General features: G+C 38.4%; 1 protein-coding gene across 1 annotated transcript in view; it reads right to left on the bottom strand.

The window, feature by feature from the left end:
* PDE10A (phosphodiesterase 10A) overlaps positions 1-14,937 on the bottom strand; it is a 768,738-nt gene that overhangs the window by 475,759 nt on the left and 278,042 nt on the right. Inside the window, exon 3 of the mRNA XM_053710922.1 lies at positions 3,581-3,606. Coding sequence (XP_053566897.1) covers positions 3,581-3,606 — 26 coding nt within the window. The remainder of the gene's footprint in view (positions 1-3,580; positions 3,607-14,937) is intronic.

Here is a 14,937-nt window from a genome sequence, read left to right as displayed (position 1 = left end):
AATCTTGTTTGTGCAAAAGCACAAAAAGAGATCGTGGAGGGGTGGGGGGTTGGTTTTGTGTGGGGGGAAGCTACACTACAGAAAATTTTAATAAAAATTTAAAAAAAAAACATGTTTTCTTCTAAACTGGGTACTGGCAGACAGCTGCCAGTACCCAAGATGGCGCAGATTAAGTTAGAGTGGGAGGGTTATAGAGCTGTTTGGGGGGGGATCAGTGAGGTTGGGGGCTAAGGGGGGGGGGGGAATAGTACACAGCAGCATATGTAAATATGCTTTTTAAAAAACAACAAATATAGCTTTTATTTTAGTACTGGCAGACTTTCTGCCAGTACTTAAGATGGCGGGGACAATTGTGGGGTGGGGGAGGGAAGAGAGCTGTTTGGGAGGGATCAGGGGGTCTGATATTTCAGGTGGGAGGCTGAGCTCTACACTAAATGTGAAATTAACCCTGCAAGCTCCCTACAAGCTACCTAATTAACCCCTTCACTGCTAGCCATAATACACGTGTGATGCGCAGCGGCATTTAGCGGCCTTCTAAATACCAAAAAGCAACGCCAAAGCCATATATGTCTGCTATTTCTGAACAAAGGGGATCCCAGAGAAGCATTTACAACCATTTGTGCCATAACTGCACAAGCTGTTTGTAAATGATTTCAGTGAGAAACCTAAAATTGTGAAAAATTTAACATTTTTTTTAATTTGATCGCATTTGGCGGTGAAATGGTGGCATGAAATATACCAAAATGGGCCTAGATCAATACTTGGGGTTGTCTACTACACTACACTAAAGCTAAAATTACCCCAAAAGCTCCCTACATGCTCCCTAATTAACCCCTTCACTGCTGGGCATAATACACGTGTGGTGCGCAGTGGCATTTAGTGGCCTTCTAATTACCAAAAAGCAACACCAAAGCCATATAAGTCTGCTATTTCTGAACAAAGGGGATCCCAGAGAAGAATTTACAACCATTTGTGCCATAATTGCACAAGCTGTTTGTAAATAATTTCAGTGAGAAACCAAACGTTTGTGAAAAAAATTGTGAAAAAGTTAACAATTTTTTTTATTTGATCGCATTTGGCGGTGAAATGGTGGCATGAAATATACCAAAATGGGCCTAGATCAATACTTTGGGTTGTCTACTAAAAAAAATATATATACATGTCAATGGATATTCAGAGATTCCTGAAAGATATCAGTGTTCTAATGTAACTAGCGCTAATTTTTTAAAAAAAAAAATGGTTTGGAAATAGCAAAGTGCTATTTGTATTTATGGCCCTATAACTTGCAAAAAAAGCAAAGAACATGTAAACATTGGGTATTTCTAAACTCAGGACAAAATTTAGAAACTATTTATCATAGGTGTTTTTTGGTGGTTGTAGATATGTAACAGATTTTGGGGGTCAAAGTTAGAAAAAGTGTATATTTTTTCAATTTTTCCTCATATTTTATATTTTTTTTATAGTAAATTATAAGATATGATGAAAATAATGGTATCTTTAGAAAGTCCATTTCATGGCGAGAAAAACGGTATATAATATGTGTGGGTACAGTAAATGAGTAAGAGGAAAATTACAGCTAAACACAAACACAGCGAAAATGTAAAAATAGCCTTGGTCCCAAACGGACAGAAAATGGAAAAGTGCTGTGGTCATTAAGGGGTTAAGAACATTGTTCTGATTTTCAGACTCCTAACCAACCCCCATAGTGTCAGATATATACATGGGTATACAGACTCTTGCTGGCTCCTGTTTAGGTTATCTGTATTTTCATATGCAGGGAGGGGGGAGTCTCTGCTCTTTTTGTTTTCCCAGCCCATTTCACTAAATGTCCCAGACTAACCTCATTAACTGCTACACTGGGAGCTTCAAAGTAAGTTTTTAAATAGTATTTATACTGGATGCTTATATCAGTATCTATGCATATTTTTCTTAATAGTAGCATCTATTACATGTAGTTTAATGAAAATTGGTGTATTCTGTCCCTTTAAGTACTGTACAGTACAACAAAATAGATTGTTGATTGTTTGTTTCTTAAAATATAACATTTTAACATATTCGATCAAGGCAAAATTGCAATGCTAATGGGTGCACGTCAATTTAGATGAGAATCCTTTCTGCAATACATCTATATTAGTAAAAAATAGTGCTAGCACATGCTATCTCTGTGTTAGTCAGAGCGCTTACTGTGCACACAACATAAGGAGAATCTACGTGCCCTGGCACCTTCATTGACCGCTTGATCAGAGAGCCAGCAGTGAAGTGTATGGTCAACAATAATGAGGTTGCAATGTAAAATCTTTCATAATGTGCTGTAAAACAACTTTGCAATACACTTGAATTATTTATTTTGCCCCTCCTTTCTGGTAATTTAACTCTGACATTCTGAGGATTGGAAGTGCACACAACAAGCTTCTCAGACCTAACCCATCTGTCCTAATTGGCTTTAGCAGAGTATATCAGATAAAAAAAAAAAAATGACAGTGGCTAGCCATATCTACTCCAGAAACAAGTCCTGACTGGCTCCTGTAAAAAGGACAAGTGGTAGGTGGAGTTTGGCTATTGAAAAACAATTGCAGCAAACATGTCTATGCATTTAATGTATTTTTTTAAAAAAAATTGGCAATATTAGAACATTTTTACATTAAAATAGGAAAATCAGGAAGCAATTAAACTAGCCAATGATAGAAAACTAAAAGTTCAAAACAAATTAAGATGGATTGTTTCTGTTCTGCCTTTTTAGGCCTTAAAATTGTGTTTTAAAACAATTAATTGGGATTTTAAAGAGTACGTATCTCTTAGAAGTCTGTTACATTCCCAAGATGGGAGGTGAATATTACAACAAGGGTGGAACCCATAAATCCCATGACACCAATTTGTTCAGAGTGTGTGTTTTCTTAACAGGCCTAATTTCACCAAATCCTTTAGGATTATTCATCTAAAGGACAAAATAAATCATAATAGTCAATTAAATATAACAATACAAACCCAGTTTTAATAATATCTTACTATAAACACAATACAAACAACTTAAATATAGTAAATACACATAGTACGCAAACAAATTATTATAAAACTACAAACTAAACATACAATATTTGACAAATAGAGTTAATAAAACAAATGTTTGGCATTTTGATACATTGCAAGCAATAGTTTTGTATGGCATATTCAAGATTTGATTTTTGTTGCTGTATCAACAGACCAGAGAACTTTTAATTAATAAATTGTATTTATATTTCTATACTGTTTGGGTGAAAATCATTTCATATGGTATAGAATGTATTTAAGTTTACAAAAACTTTGCATATGGCTTAAAAACACACTTAGAAGCAATTATAATATGCACTCTGTGACCTCATTAAAGAAAGCACAGATTCAACTGATTACAAATATTCTGAAAAGCCTTTAATTGCCATAAAAGCGGCCTATTACATCCAATGGCTTTCCTCTAGAGACCTGCTATATTCTGGGGAATGGAGTACAACACTGATCAAATTCCTCTCAAGTGAATAAACATGAGATGGAAGTTATTTATGTGTTGGCTGACAGGAAGAAAAAAAAAATGGATTGCGGTACTTACCCTGCTGATATCTGATGGAGTCAAATCTGCATATACATAAAAAAAAAAAAAAGTTTTAAAAGAATTCTGTAAACTTAAAATATTGCATTTGTTCATATATAAACTATAATAAGAAACGTTATAACACATTCATTGTACTGGTATTAATTAAATTGACATAGCAAATATCAATTTCTAGTTATGTATAATTTATTTGCACACTGTAGCACCAAAATCACAAACATGCCAGCAGAAACAAATATTAAAGGTGGCAAAAACATCTAAACTGCTTGTGTTGAATACATTTCACTGGGGTTTTTTTTGTGTTTTATAAAAAAAAAAAAAAAAAAAATCCCTTAAAGGGACATGAAACTAAAATGCGGACATAAAACCCCAAATGTGTCTTTCATGATTCCGATAGAACATGTCATTTTAAACCACTTTCCCTTTTACTTCCATTAACAAATGTTCTTAGCTGTCTTGTTATCCTTTGCTTTAAAGCAGGAAGTTAAGTTCAGAAGCGTGCAGCAGTTTTGCAACAATGTTCTACATTAGCAAGAGCACTAGATGGAAGCACTATTTCCTATGTAGTGTTTCAGATATGCACGCTAACTATGTAGATATTACTTTAACAAAGAATTAAATAAGAACGACACACATTTGACAATAGAAGTAAATTGGATTATTTTTTTTTTTATTGTAATTCTCTATCTGATAGTGTTGGTTATTTTCTGGTTCACAACTTTTGTAGAAGGTGGATACTTGGTAAAGATAACACTGTTGATGATGTGTATCACTTTCTGTTTTTAACAAGTTGTCTGCATGTATCTTTAAATTTGTTATGTGTGGGCAAGTGTAAGGGCAATTAGTGCCCTATTTAATGATGGATGTTGTACACAATTATTGAGTCTCTGATGAAGTGCCACTAGGGGGTGTGAAACGCGTCAGCCTACCTACTTGTCTATGTCTGTCTTGGTTTTATTTTACCAATAAACCTGTGATATTCATTTGAACCCGTGTGCAGCCTTCCATTTGTTAGTGTTGGTTATTCAAACTGGGGATTGAGCAATAATTGGATTATCTATCTTTTTAAACAGCAATTATTTTGTAAGTAGAATGTCCCTTTAATATGTGCTTTTACACTTGAATTAAACAGAAAATTACGTTATGCACTGTAAATTGTGTGCGCTTTAACATTATCAAGTGGAAAAAAAAAAGAGAACAGAATATTTAATAATTACCATTAGTTGAAGTCATTTAATGAAAAACAAAAGTATATGAATTAGTTATTCGTTACCATATGGGAATAGTTTTCATACATCAACAGTGACAACAATAAATATTAGTGGCTAGCCTAATCGCACTGCAAGGTGTAGTAATCCACAGTGTATCAGACTCGTACCTGGGGATTTACAGAATGTTACTCTTAGCAACTACAACCTGCGTAAATTTATGTTAGAGATTAACTTTGCTGCAGGGACACAAATGCGCAATAGTGGGATTATTATGGGTGTTGCTAAGACACAAGAAATAAACATGCAGATATTGTTTGCCTCAAAGCTTGCTTACCAAATCATGCACTGCAATGTAAAAATGTTGTACCAGAGCTTAGAAATTTGTTTAGCTATTAAGACCATTGGACATTCTCCTATAAGTACAACCATTCTAAGCAACACACCCAAATGTAACTGCGTAATTGGTAAACCAAATCAAGTATTAACTGTGCTGTTACATTAATTATATTTACTTGACAGATTATTGGCAATTGATTACCGAATATAAAAGGGACAAAAAAGATCTTCTACAACTGCTCCAATCCGCATTGCTTAGATATAAAATACAATTGACAAAAATAATTAATTCCCTTCTTCAATTAATCCCAATAGGATATGAAACTATGAACAACAGGTGCATTAATACCATTCAAATATTTAGGAAGCAGCAGCAGAGCAAGTGCTGGGTTAGATTTTTTTAAATAAATCATTTGTGCATTTATTGTGAATTACACACAGTTATGGCATCAGAATCTCCAGAAGTACAAATTATTTGTGCATTTTTCAATGATGGGCAAGAAAAAAACAAGAATTAAATGTTAAAGGGAATTAACCCCAACATATTTTTTTTCATGATTCGGATAGAACATACAATTTTACCAAACTTTCCAAATTAACTTCCATTTCTTTGTTTTCTTGTTATCCTTTGTTGAAAAGCAGGGATGTAAGATCAGGAGTGTGCACGTGTATGCAGCATTATATGGCAACAGTTATACATTAGCAAGAGCATTAGATGGGCAGTACTATTTCCTGTCATGTAGTGTTTCAAGTATGTGCACACTGCCTATCTAGGTATCTTTTCCACAAGAAATAACATGAGAGCCAAATTGGAAACTTTTTTAAAATTGTATTCTCTATCTGCATAATAAAAGAAAAATGTTAGGTTTCATGTCCCTTTAATAAAATAAATCATGTGTGTCGCACAACTCAATCATTATGCAGGGCTTGAAATTTCCACTAGTCGCGAAGCAAGTAAGAAATTGCAGAGGATGAGTTAGTTTTTTTCTATATTCAAAAATTCAATGGGCTTGTAACTATTAACCCCTGACTAGCAAACTATAGTGATCATTTTCCACCCCTTATTATCCATATACTGAAAAACACCTATACAGTCCCTGACTTCATAGGTTAAGTATACATCAATCTGCCCATCTTGTGCTTCAACTAGGGTAGCCACCTTTTGTTAGGGGAAAATACCAGTCATGCTAATTAGCATACATTTGCATAAATAAAGGTAAAGCTGCTATGACTGATATTAAATGATTATTTGTTTATAATTAGATTCAAATTCCCTTAGAATAAGTATGACCATGATAGCATCTTTATTTTTATATTTAAAGGGATAGACTAGTCAAAATTAAACTTTCATAATTCAGATAGAGCATGCAATTTTAACCAACTTTTTAATTTACTCCTATTATCATTTTTTCTTCAGTTTCTTGGTATCCTTATTTGAAAAAGCAAGAATGCAAGCTTAGGAGCCGGCCCAATTTTTGTTTCAGCAACTGGGTAGTGCTTGCTGATTGGTGTCTATATTTAACCTTAACCTTAACCTTAAATCATATATACAGGCCATGACAGAAAAACACAAGCTGGGTGGCAACCTCAATGCCAACATTGCATGTACTAGCCCAGTTTAGCAGGAGTTGGTCCACTCATATTGCTTATACTTTCATCAAAATACCTCACTACTCAGAGCTAACTGAACATGTCAGCAAGCCAATGACAAAAGCAATATAATTGCAGCCACCAATCAGCAGCTAGCTCACAGTTACTTAACCTACCTAGTTATGAATTTCCACAAAGGATACCAACAGAAAAAAAAAACAAGTTAGATAAAAAAAGTAAATTACAAAGTTGTTTAAAATTGTATGGTCTATCTGACTTATGAAAGAAAAAAAATTGGGTCTCATCACGCTCGTTTGAGAGGCCACCTTGACAATGATCCTCAAAAGATCAGGAATCAGTCTCACCATTCTATCACTTCTTTCTAAATGACTGAGTGGGTGGACACTCAACCAATAACTGTGTCAAACCCAAACTAACAGCAGACTGAGATTGTTGATTCAAACAAATAATTTGGTAAGACAAGAGATGAAAATCACTGGGCTAAAGGTGATACCAAGAATAAAGCCACAGATTTAAGGATCCCTCCTAAGTATTCTAGAAAGTAAACAGAAAAGAAGATTTAGACCATAAGGGTAGTAAAACACAAAATTATCTTCCTATGGCGCTAAAAGCAGAATATAAGTGGCATCAGGCTACAAATTTAAAATTAATAATTTAATAAAATGTTTAAAAAACATAATTTATGTAAGAACTTACCTGATAAATTCATTTCTTTCATATTGGCAAGAGTCCATGAGCTAGTGACGTATGGGATATACAATCCTACCAGGAGGGGCAAAGTTTCCCAAACCTCAAAATGCCTGTAAGTACACCCCTCACCACACCCACAATTCAGTTTAACGAATAGCCAAGTAGTGGGGTGATAAAGAAAGGAGTAAAAAGCATCAAAGGAATTTGGAAATAATTGTGTTTATACAAAAAAATCATAACCACCATAAAAAAGGGGGTGGGCCTCATGGACTCTTGCCAATATGAAAGAAATGAATTTATCAGGTAAGTTCTTACATAAATTATGTTTTCTTTCATGTAATTGGCAAGAGTCCATGAGCTAGTGACGTATGGGATATCAATACCCAAGATGTGGAACTCCACGCAAGAGCCACTAGAGAGGGAGGGATGAAAATAAACAACAGCCATATGCTGAAAATTTAATCCACAACCCAGAATATAAATTATTCTCATGAAGAAAAGAAAAATTTAAAACATCAGCAAAAGAATCAAACTGAAACAGCTGCCTGAAGAACTTTTCTACCAAAAACTGCTTCTGAAGAAGCAAATACATCAAAACAGCAGAATTTAGTAAAATGTATGCAAAGAGGACCAAGCCGCTGCTTTGCAAATCTGATCAACTGAAGCTTCATTCTTAAAAACCCACGAAGTGGAGACTGATCTAGTAGAATGAGCTGTAATTCTCTGAGGCGGGGCCTGACCCGACTCCAAATAAGCTTGAAGAATCAAAAGCTTTAACCAAGAAGCCAAGGAAATAGCAGAGGCCTTCTGACCTTTCCTAGGACCAGAAAATATAACAAATAGACTAGAAGTCTTCCTGAAATCTTTAGCAGCTTCAACATAATATTTAAAAGCCCTTACCACATCCAAAGAATGTAAGGATCTTTCCAAAGAATTCTTAGGATTAGGACACAAGGAAAGGACAACAATTTCTCTACTAATGTTGTTAGAATTCACAACCTTAGGTAAAAACTTAAATGAAGTCCGCAAAACCGCCTTATCCTGATGAAAAATCAGAAAAGGAGACTCACAAGAAAGAGCAGAAAGCTCAGAAACTATTCTAGCAGAAGAGATAGCCAAAAGGAACAACACTTTCCAAGAAAGCACTTAATGTCCAACCACCTCCATAGGAGGCAAAGTTTGTAAAACTGAATTGTGGGTGTGGTGAGGGGTGTATTTATAGGCATTTTGAGGTTTGGGAAACTTTGCCCCCCCTGGTAAGATTGTATATCCCATACGTCACTAGCTCATGGACTCTTGCCAATTACATGAAAGAAAATATATATTTTTTAAAACATTTAAAAAAACAAAACAAAATTAATATACAGAAATATTAAAAACAATACAAGTAAAACTGGTTATCAACAGAAGGCAATTAATATATGGCAAACAGTTTGTTGGAACAACTCCAGAACCCTGATGCAAGACGGCCAGAGATTATCCAAGAATCAGTATTAGAATCTGGAATTCTCCATTGTTCAATCTCTTCTTGATCAATTATTCAATAAAGAGCCCAATATCCCCATGAAGAATATAACCTGGAAAACACTTTTACAGAAGGCATGTGCCTTTCTTTGCTGGAAGTTAGACAATATTCATCCATATTGGTCTCTAAAAACAAGCTTTTACTGTGCAGTCAGATTGGTGAGAGGACAGATCTTTAGTTTGAAAATGCAGGTGAGACGTCTACTCATTGTACTGAACCTCCTGAGGTTCTACTCCAGAATTTTTATAGTTTAAAAAACATAATTTATGCTTACCTGATAAATTTATTTCTCTTGTAGTGTGTTCAGTCCACGGGTCATCCATTACTTATGGGATATATTCTCCTTCCCAACAGGAAGTTGCAAGAGGATCACCCAAGCAGAGCTGCTATATAGCTCCTCCCCTCACATGTCATATCCAGTCATTCGACCGAAACAAGACGAGAAAGGAGAAACTATAAGGTGCAGTGGTGACTGGAGTTATAATTTTAAAATTTAGAACCTGCCTTAAAAAGACAGGGCGGGCCGTGGACTGAACACACTACAAGAGAAATAAATTTATCAGGTAAGCATAAATTATGTTTTCTCTTGTTAAGTGTGTTCAGTCCACGGGTCATCCATTACTTATGGGATACCAATACCAAAGCTAAGTACACGGATGATGGGAGGGACAAGGCAGGAACATTAAACAGAAGGAACCACTGCCTGTAGAACCTTTCTCCCAAAACCAGCCTCCGAAGAAGCGAAAGTGTCAAATTTGTAAAATTTGGAAAAAGTATGAAGTGAAGACCAGGTTGCAGCCTTGCAAATCTGTTCAACAGAGGCCTCATTCTTAAAGGCCCAGGTGGAAGCCACAGCTCTAGTGGAATGAGCTGTAATTCTTTCAGGAGGCTGTGTCCAGCAGTCTCATAGGCCAAACGTATTATGCTACGAAGCCAAAAAGAGAGAGAGGTAGCCGAAGCCTTTTGACCTCTCCTCTGTCCAGAGTAAACGACAAACAGAGAAGAAGTTTGTCTAAAATCTTTAGTTGCCTGCAAATAGAACTTCAGAGCACGGACCACGTCTAGATTATGCAAAAGACGTTCCTTCTTTGAAGAAGGATTAGGACATAATGATGGAACAACAATCTCTTGATTGATATTCCTGTTAGAAACAACCTTAGGTAAAAACCCAGGTTTAGTACGCAGTACTACCTTGTCTGAATGAAAGATCAGATAAGGAGAATCACAATGTAAGGCATATAACTCAGAGACTCTTCGAGCCGAGGAAATAGCCATCAAAAACAAAACTTTCCAAGATAAAAGCTTAATATCAATGGAATGAAGGGGTTCAAACGGAACACCCTGAAGAACTTTAAGAACCAAGTTTAAGCTCCACGGAGGAGCAACAGCTTTAAACACAGGCTTAATTCTAGCCAAAGCCTGACAAAAAGCCTGGACGTCTGGATTCTCTGCCAGACGTTTGTGTAAAAGAATAGACAGAGCTGAAATCTGTCCCTTTAGCAAACTAGCGGATAAACCCTTTTCTAAACCCTCTTATAGAAAAGCCAATATCCTAGGAATCCTAACCTTACTCCGTGAGTAACTCTTGGATTCGCACCAATATAAATATTTACGCCATATCTTATGGTAAATTTTTCTGGTCACAGGTTTCCGAGCCTGTATTAATGTATCAATAACCGAATTCCAAAAACCCACGCTTTGATATAATCAAGCGTTCAATTTCCAGGCAGTCAGCCTCAGAGAAATTAGATTTGGATGGTTGAAAGGACCCTGAATTAGAAGGTCCTGCCTCAGAGGTAGAGACCATGGTGGACAGGACGACATGTCCACTAGGTCTGCATACCAGGTCCTGCGTGGCCACGCAGGCGCTATCAGAATTACCGATGCCCTCTCCTGTTTGATCCTGGCAATCAGTCAAGGTAGCAACGGAAATGGTGTAAACACATAAGCTATGTTGAAAACCCAAGGGGCTGCTAATGCATCTACCAGCACCGCTCCCGGGTCCCTGGACCTGGATCCGTAACAAGGAAGCTTCGCGTTCTGGCGAGATGCCATGAGATCCAGATCCGGTTTGCCCCAACGACGAATCAGTTGAGCAAATACCTCCGGGTGAAGTTCCCACTCTCCCGGATGAAAAGTCTGGCGACTTAGGAAATCCGCCTCCCAGTTCTCTACGCCTGGGATGTAAATCGCTGACAGGTGGCAAGAGTGAGACTCTGACCAGCGAATTATCTTTGAGACTTCCAACATCGCTAGGGAACTCCTGGTTCCCCCTTGATGATTGATGTAAGCCACAGTCGTGATATTGTCCGACTGAAATCTGATGAACCTCAGTTTTGCTAACTGAGGCCAAGCTAGAAGAGCATTGAATATTGCTCTTAATTCGAGAATGTTTATTGGAAGGAGTTTCTCCTCCTGAGTCCACGATCCCTGAGCCTTCAGGGAATTCCAGACTGCTCCCCAGCCTAGAAGGCTGGCATCCGTTGTTACAATCGTCCAATCTGGTCTGCGAAAGGTCATTCCTTTGGACAGATGAACCGGAGACAACCACCAGAGAAGAGAATCTCTGGTCTCCTGGTCCAGATTTAGCAAAGGGGACAGATCTGAGTAATCCCTGTTCCACTGACTGAGCATGCATAGTTGCAGCGGTCTGAGATGCAGGCGCGCAAATAGCACTATGTCCATTGCCGCGACCATTAAGCCGATTACCTCCATGCACTGAGCTACTGATGGGCTTGGAACGGAATGAAGGACACGGCAAGCATTGAGAATCTTTGATAACCTGGACTCCGTCAGGTAAATCTTCATCTCTACAGAATCTATAAGAGTCCCTAGAAAAGGCACCCTTGTGAGTGGTAACAGAGAACTCTTTTCCACGTTCACTTTCCACCCATGCGACCTCAGAAATGCTAGAACTATCTCTGTATGAGACTTTGCATTCTGAAAACTTGACGCTTGTATCAGAATGTCGTCTAGGTACGGAGCCACCGCTATGCCTCGTGGTCTTAGTACCGCCAGAAGTGAGCCCAGAACCTTCGTAAAAATTCTCGGGGCCGTGGCTAACCCGAAGGGAAGAGCCACAAACTGGTAATGCCTGTCTAGAAAGGCAAACCTTAGGTACCGATAATGATCTTTGTGAATCGGAATGTGAAGGTAAGCATTCTTTAAGTCCACTGTGGTCATATATTGACCCTCTTGGATCATGGGTAGGATGGTTCCAATGGTTTCCATCTTGAACGATGGTACCCTTAGGAATTTGTTTAAGATCTTTAAGTCCAAGATTGGTCTGAAGGTTCCCTCTTTTATGGGAACCACAAATAGATTTGAGTAAAATCCTTGTCCCTGTTCCGATCGCGGAACTGAGTGGATCACTCCCATGATTAAGAGGTCTTGTACACATTGTAGAAATGCCTCTCTCTTTACTAGGTTCGTTGATAACCTCGATAGATGGAACCTCCCTTGTGGAGGAGAGGTTTTGAAATCCAGAAGGTATCCCTGAGATATAATCTTTAACGTCCAGGGATCCTGCACATCTCTTGCCAAAGCCTGGGCGAAGAGAGAAAGTCTGCCCCCCACTAAATCCGTCTCCGGATAGGGGGCCCTGTCTTCATGCTGTCTTAGGGGCGGGAGTAGGCTTTCTGGCCTGCTTGCCCTTGTTCCATGACTGGTTGCCTTTCCAACCCTGTCTGTAACGAGCAGTAGTTCCTTCCTGTTTTGGAGCGGAGGAAGTTGATTCTGCTCCTGCCTTGAAATTACGAAAGGCACGAAAATTAGACTGTTTGGCCTTTGGTTTGGCCCTGTCCTGAGGAAGGGCGTGGCCCTTATCTCCCGTAATGTCAGCAATAATTTCCTTCAAGCCAGGCCCGAATAAGGTCTGCCCTTTGAAAGGAATGTTAAGTAGCTTAGATTTGGAAGTTACATCCGCTGACCAGGATTTAAGCCAGAGCGCCCTGCGCGCCTGTATGGCGAATCTGGAATTTTTAGCCGTAAGTTTGGTTAGATGTACTACGGCATCTGAAACAAACGCATTAGCTTGCTTAAGGGTTCTAACTTTGCTCAAAGCCTCATCCAAGGGCGCTGTGCGAATCGCCTCTTCCAGAGACTCAAACCAGAATGCCGCTGCAGCCGTGACAGGCGCAATGCATGCAAGAGGCTGCAATATAAAACCCTGTTGAACAAACATTTTCTTAAGATAACCCTCTAATTTTTTATCCATTGGATCTGAGAAAGCACAGCTATCCTCCACCGGGATAGTGGTACGCTTGGCTAAAGTAGAAACTGCTCCCTCCACCTTAGGGACCGTCTGCCATAAGTCTCGTGTGGTGGCGTCTATAGGAAACATTTTTCTAAATATCGGGGAGGGGAAAAAGGCACACCGGGTCTATCCCACTCCTTACTAATAATTTCTGTAAGTCTTTTTGGTATAGGAAAGACATCAGTACACACCGGTACCGCATAGTATCTATCCAACCTACACATTTTTTCTGGAATTGCCACCGTGTCGCAATCATTCAGAGCCGCTAATACCTCCCCTAGTAACACACGGAGGTTCTCAAGCTTAAATTTAAAATTTGAAATTTCTGAATCCGGTCTCCCCGGATCAGAACCGTCACCGACAGAATGAAGCTCACCGTCCTCATGTTCTGCAAATTGTGACGCAGTATCAGACATGGCTCTCGTGTCATCACCGCGCTCTGTCCTTAACCCAGAGCTATCGCGCTTGCCCCTTAATTCGGGCATATTATATAATACTTCTTTCATAACATTAGCCATATCATGTAAAGTGATTTGTAAGGGCCTAGATGTACTTGGCGTCTCAATCTTACGCATCTCCCGAGCGGGAGACGCAGGTACTGACACGTGAGGAGAGTTAGGCGGCATAACTTCCCCCTCGTTGTCTGGTGATAGTTTCTCAATCGGTACAGATTGACTTTTATGCAAAGCAATATCAATACAATTGGTACACATCGTTCTATTGGGCTCCACATTGGCTTTTGAACATGATGAACAAACAGTTTCCTCTGAATCAGACATGTTTAAACAGACTTAACAATGAAACTAGCAAGCTTGGAAATCACTTTCAATAAGTTTACAAGCAATATAAAAAACGCTGCAGCACTTCAAAAATACAGATATAATTAAACAATTCTTAACAAGAAGTGTATTATTAGCAGAGGATTGCACCCATTAGCAAAAGGATGATTAACCCCTCAATACCCAAAACGGATAAAACGGATATCAATTAAGATTTAACGCTTTTAATCACAGTCAAACACACTGTCACAGATCTGCTGTGACTGATTACCTCCCTCAAAAATGAATTTTGCAGACCCCTGAGCTCTCTAGAGACGTCCTGGATCAAGGAGGAAGAAGTAGGAAGACTGTGCTAGAATTTTAACTGCGCAACAAGGCGCTAAAACAAGGTCCCTCCCACTCCTATTACAACAGTGGGAGCCCTGATATAATGGTTTCTATGCAGAAAATATATGTTAGCCATGTGGAAAAAAATCATGCCCAAAGAGATTTATCACCAAGTACCTCACAAAAACGAATAACATGCCAGTAAACGTTTTATTAAAAAACAACATTTTCCAATGTCATGCAAATTTATCACTAAGCCTGCTACCAGTCGCTACCACTGCAGATAAGGCTTAAGTATTATTTCAGTTTTAACAGTATTTTCTCAGTCAAATTCTAGTCCCTAGAAAATAACCTGCGCATACATTTATCAGCCCGATACCAGTTGCCACTACTGCATTTAAGGCTGTACTTACATCATACGGTAACAGCAGTATTTTCTTAGTCAATTCCATTCCCAGAAAATAATGTACTGCACATACCTCATTTGCGGAGGACCCCGCATGCTATTCCCAGTTTCTGAAGTTACCCCACTCCTCAGAATGTCGAGAACAGCCAGTGGATCTTAGTTACGCCTGCTAAGATCATAGAAAAAAACGCAGGCAGTTTCTTCTTCCAAATAC

Source organism: Bombina bombina, chromosome 4 (assembly GCF_027579735.1).
Source record: "Bombina bombina isolate aBomBom1 chromosome 4, aBomBom1.pri, whole genome shotgun sequence".
NCBI classification, from domain to species: domain Eukaryota; kingdom Metazoa; phylum Chordata; class Amphibia; order Anura; family Bombinatoridae; genus Bombina; species Bombina bombina.
The sequence above is the reverse complement of the archived record's forward strand: the minus strand, read 5'-3'. Positions and strand labels throughout refer to the sequence as shown.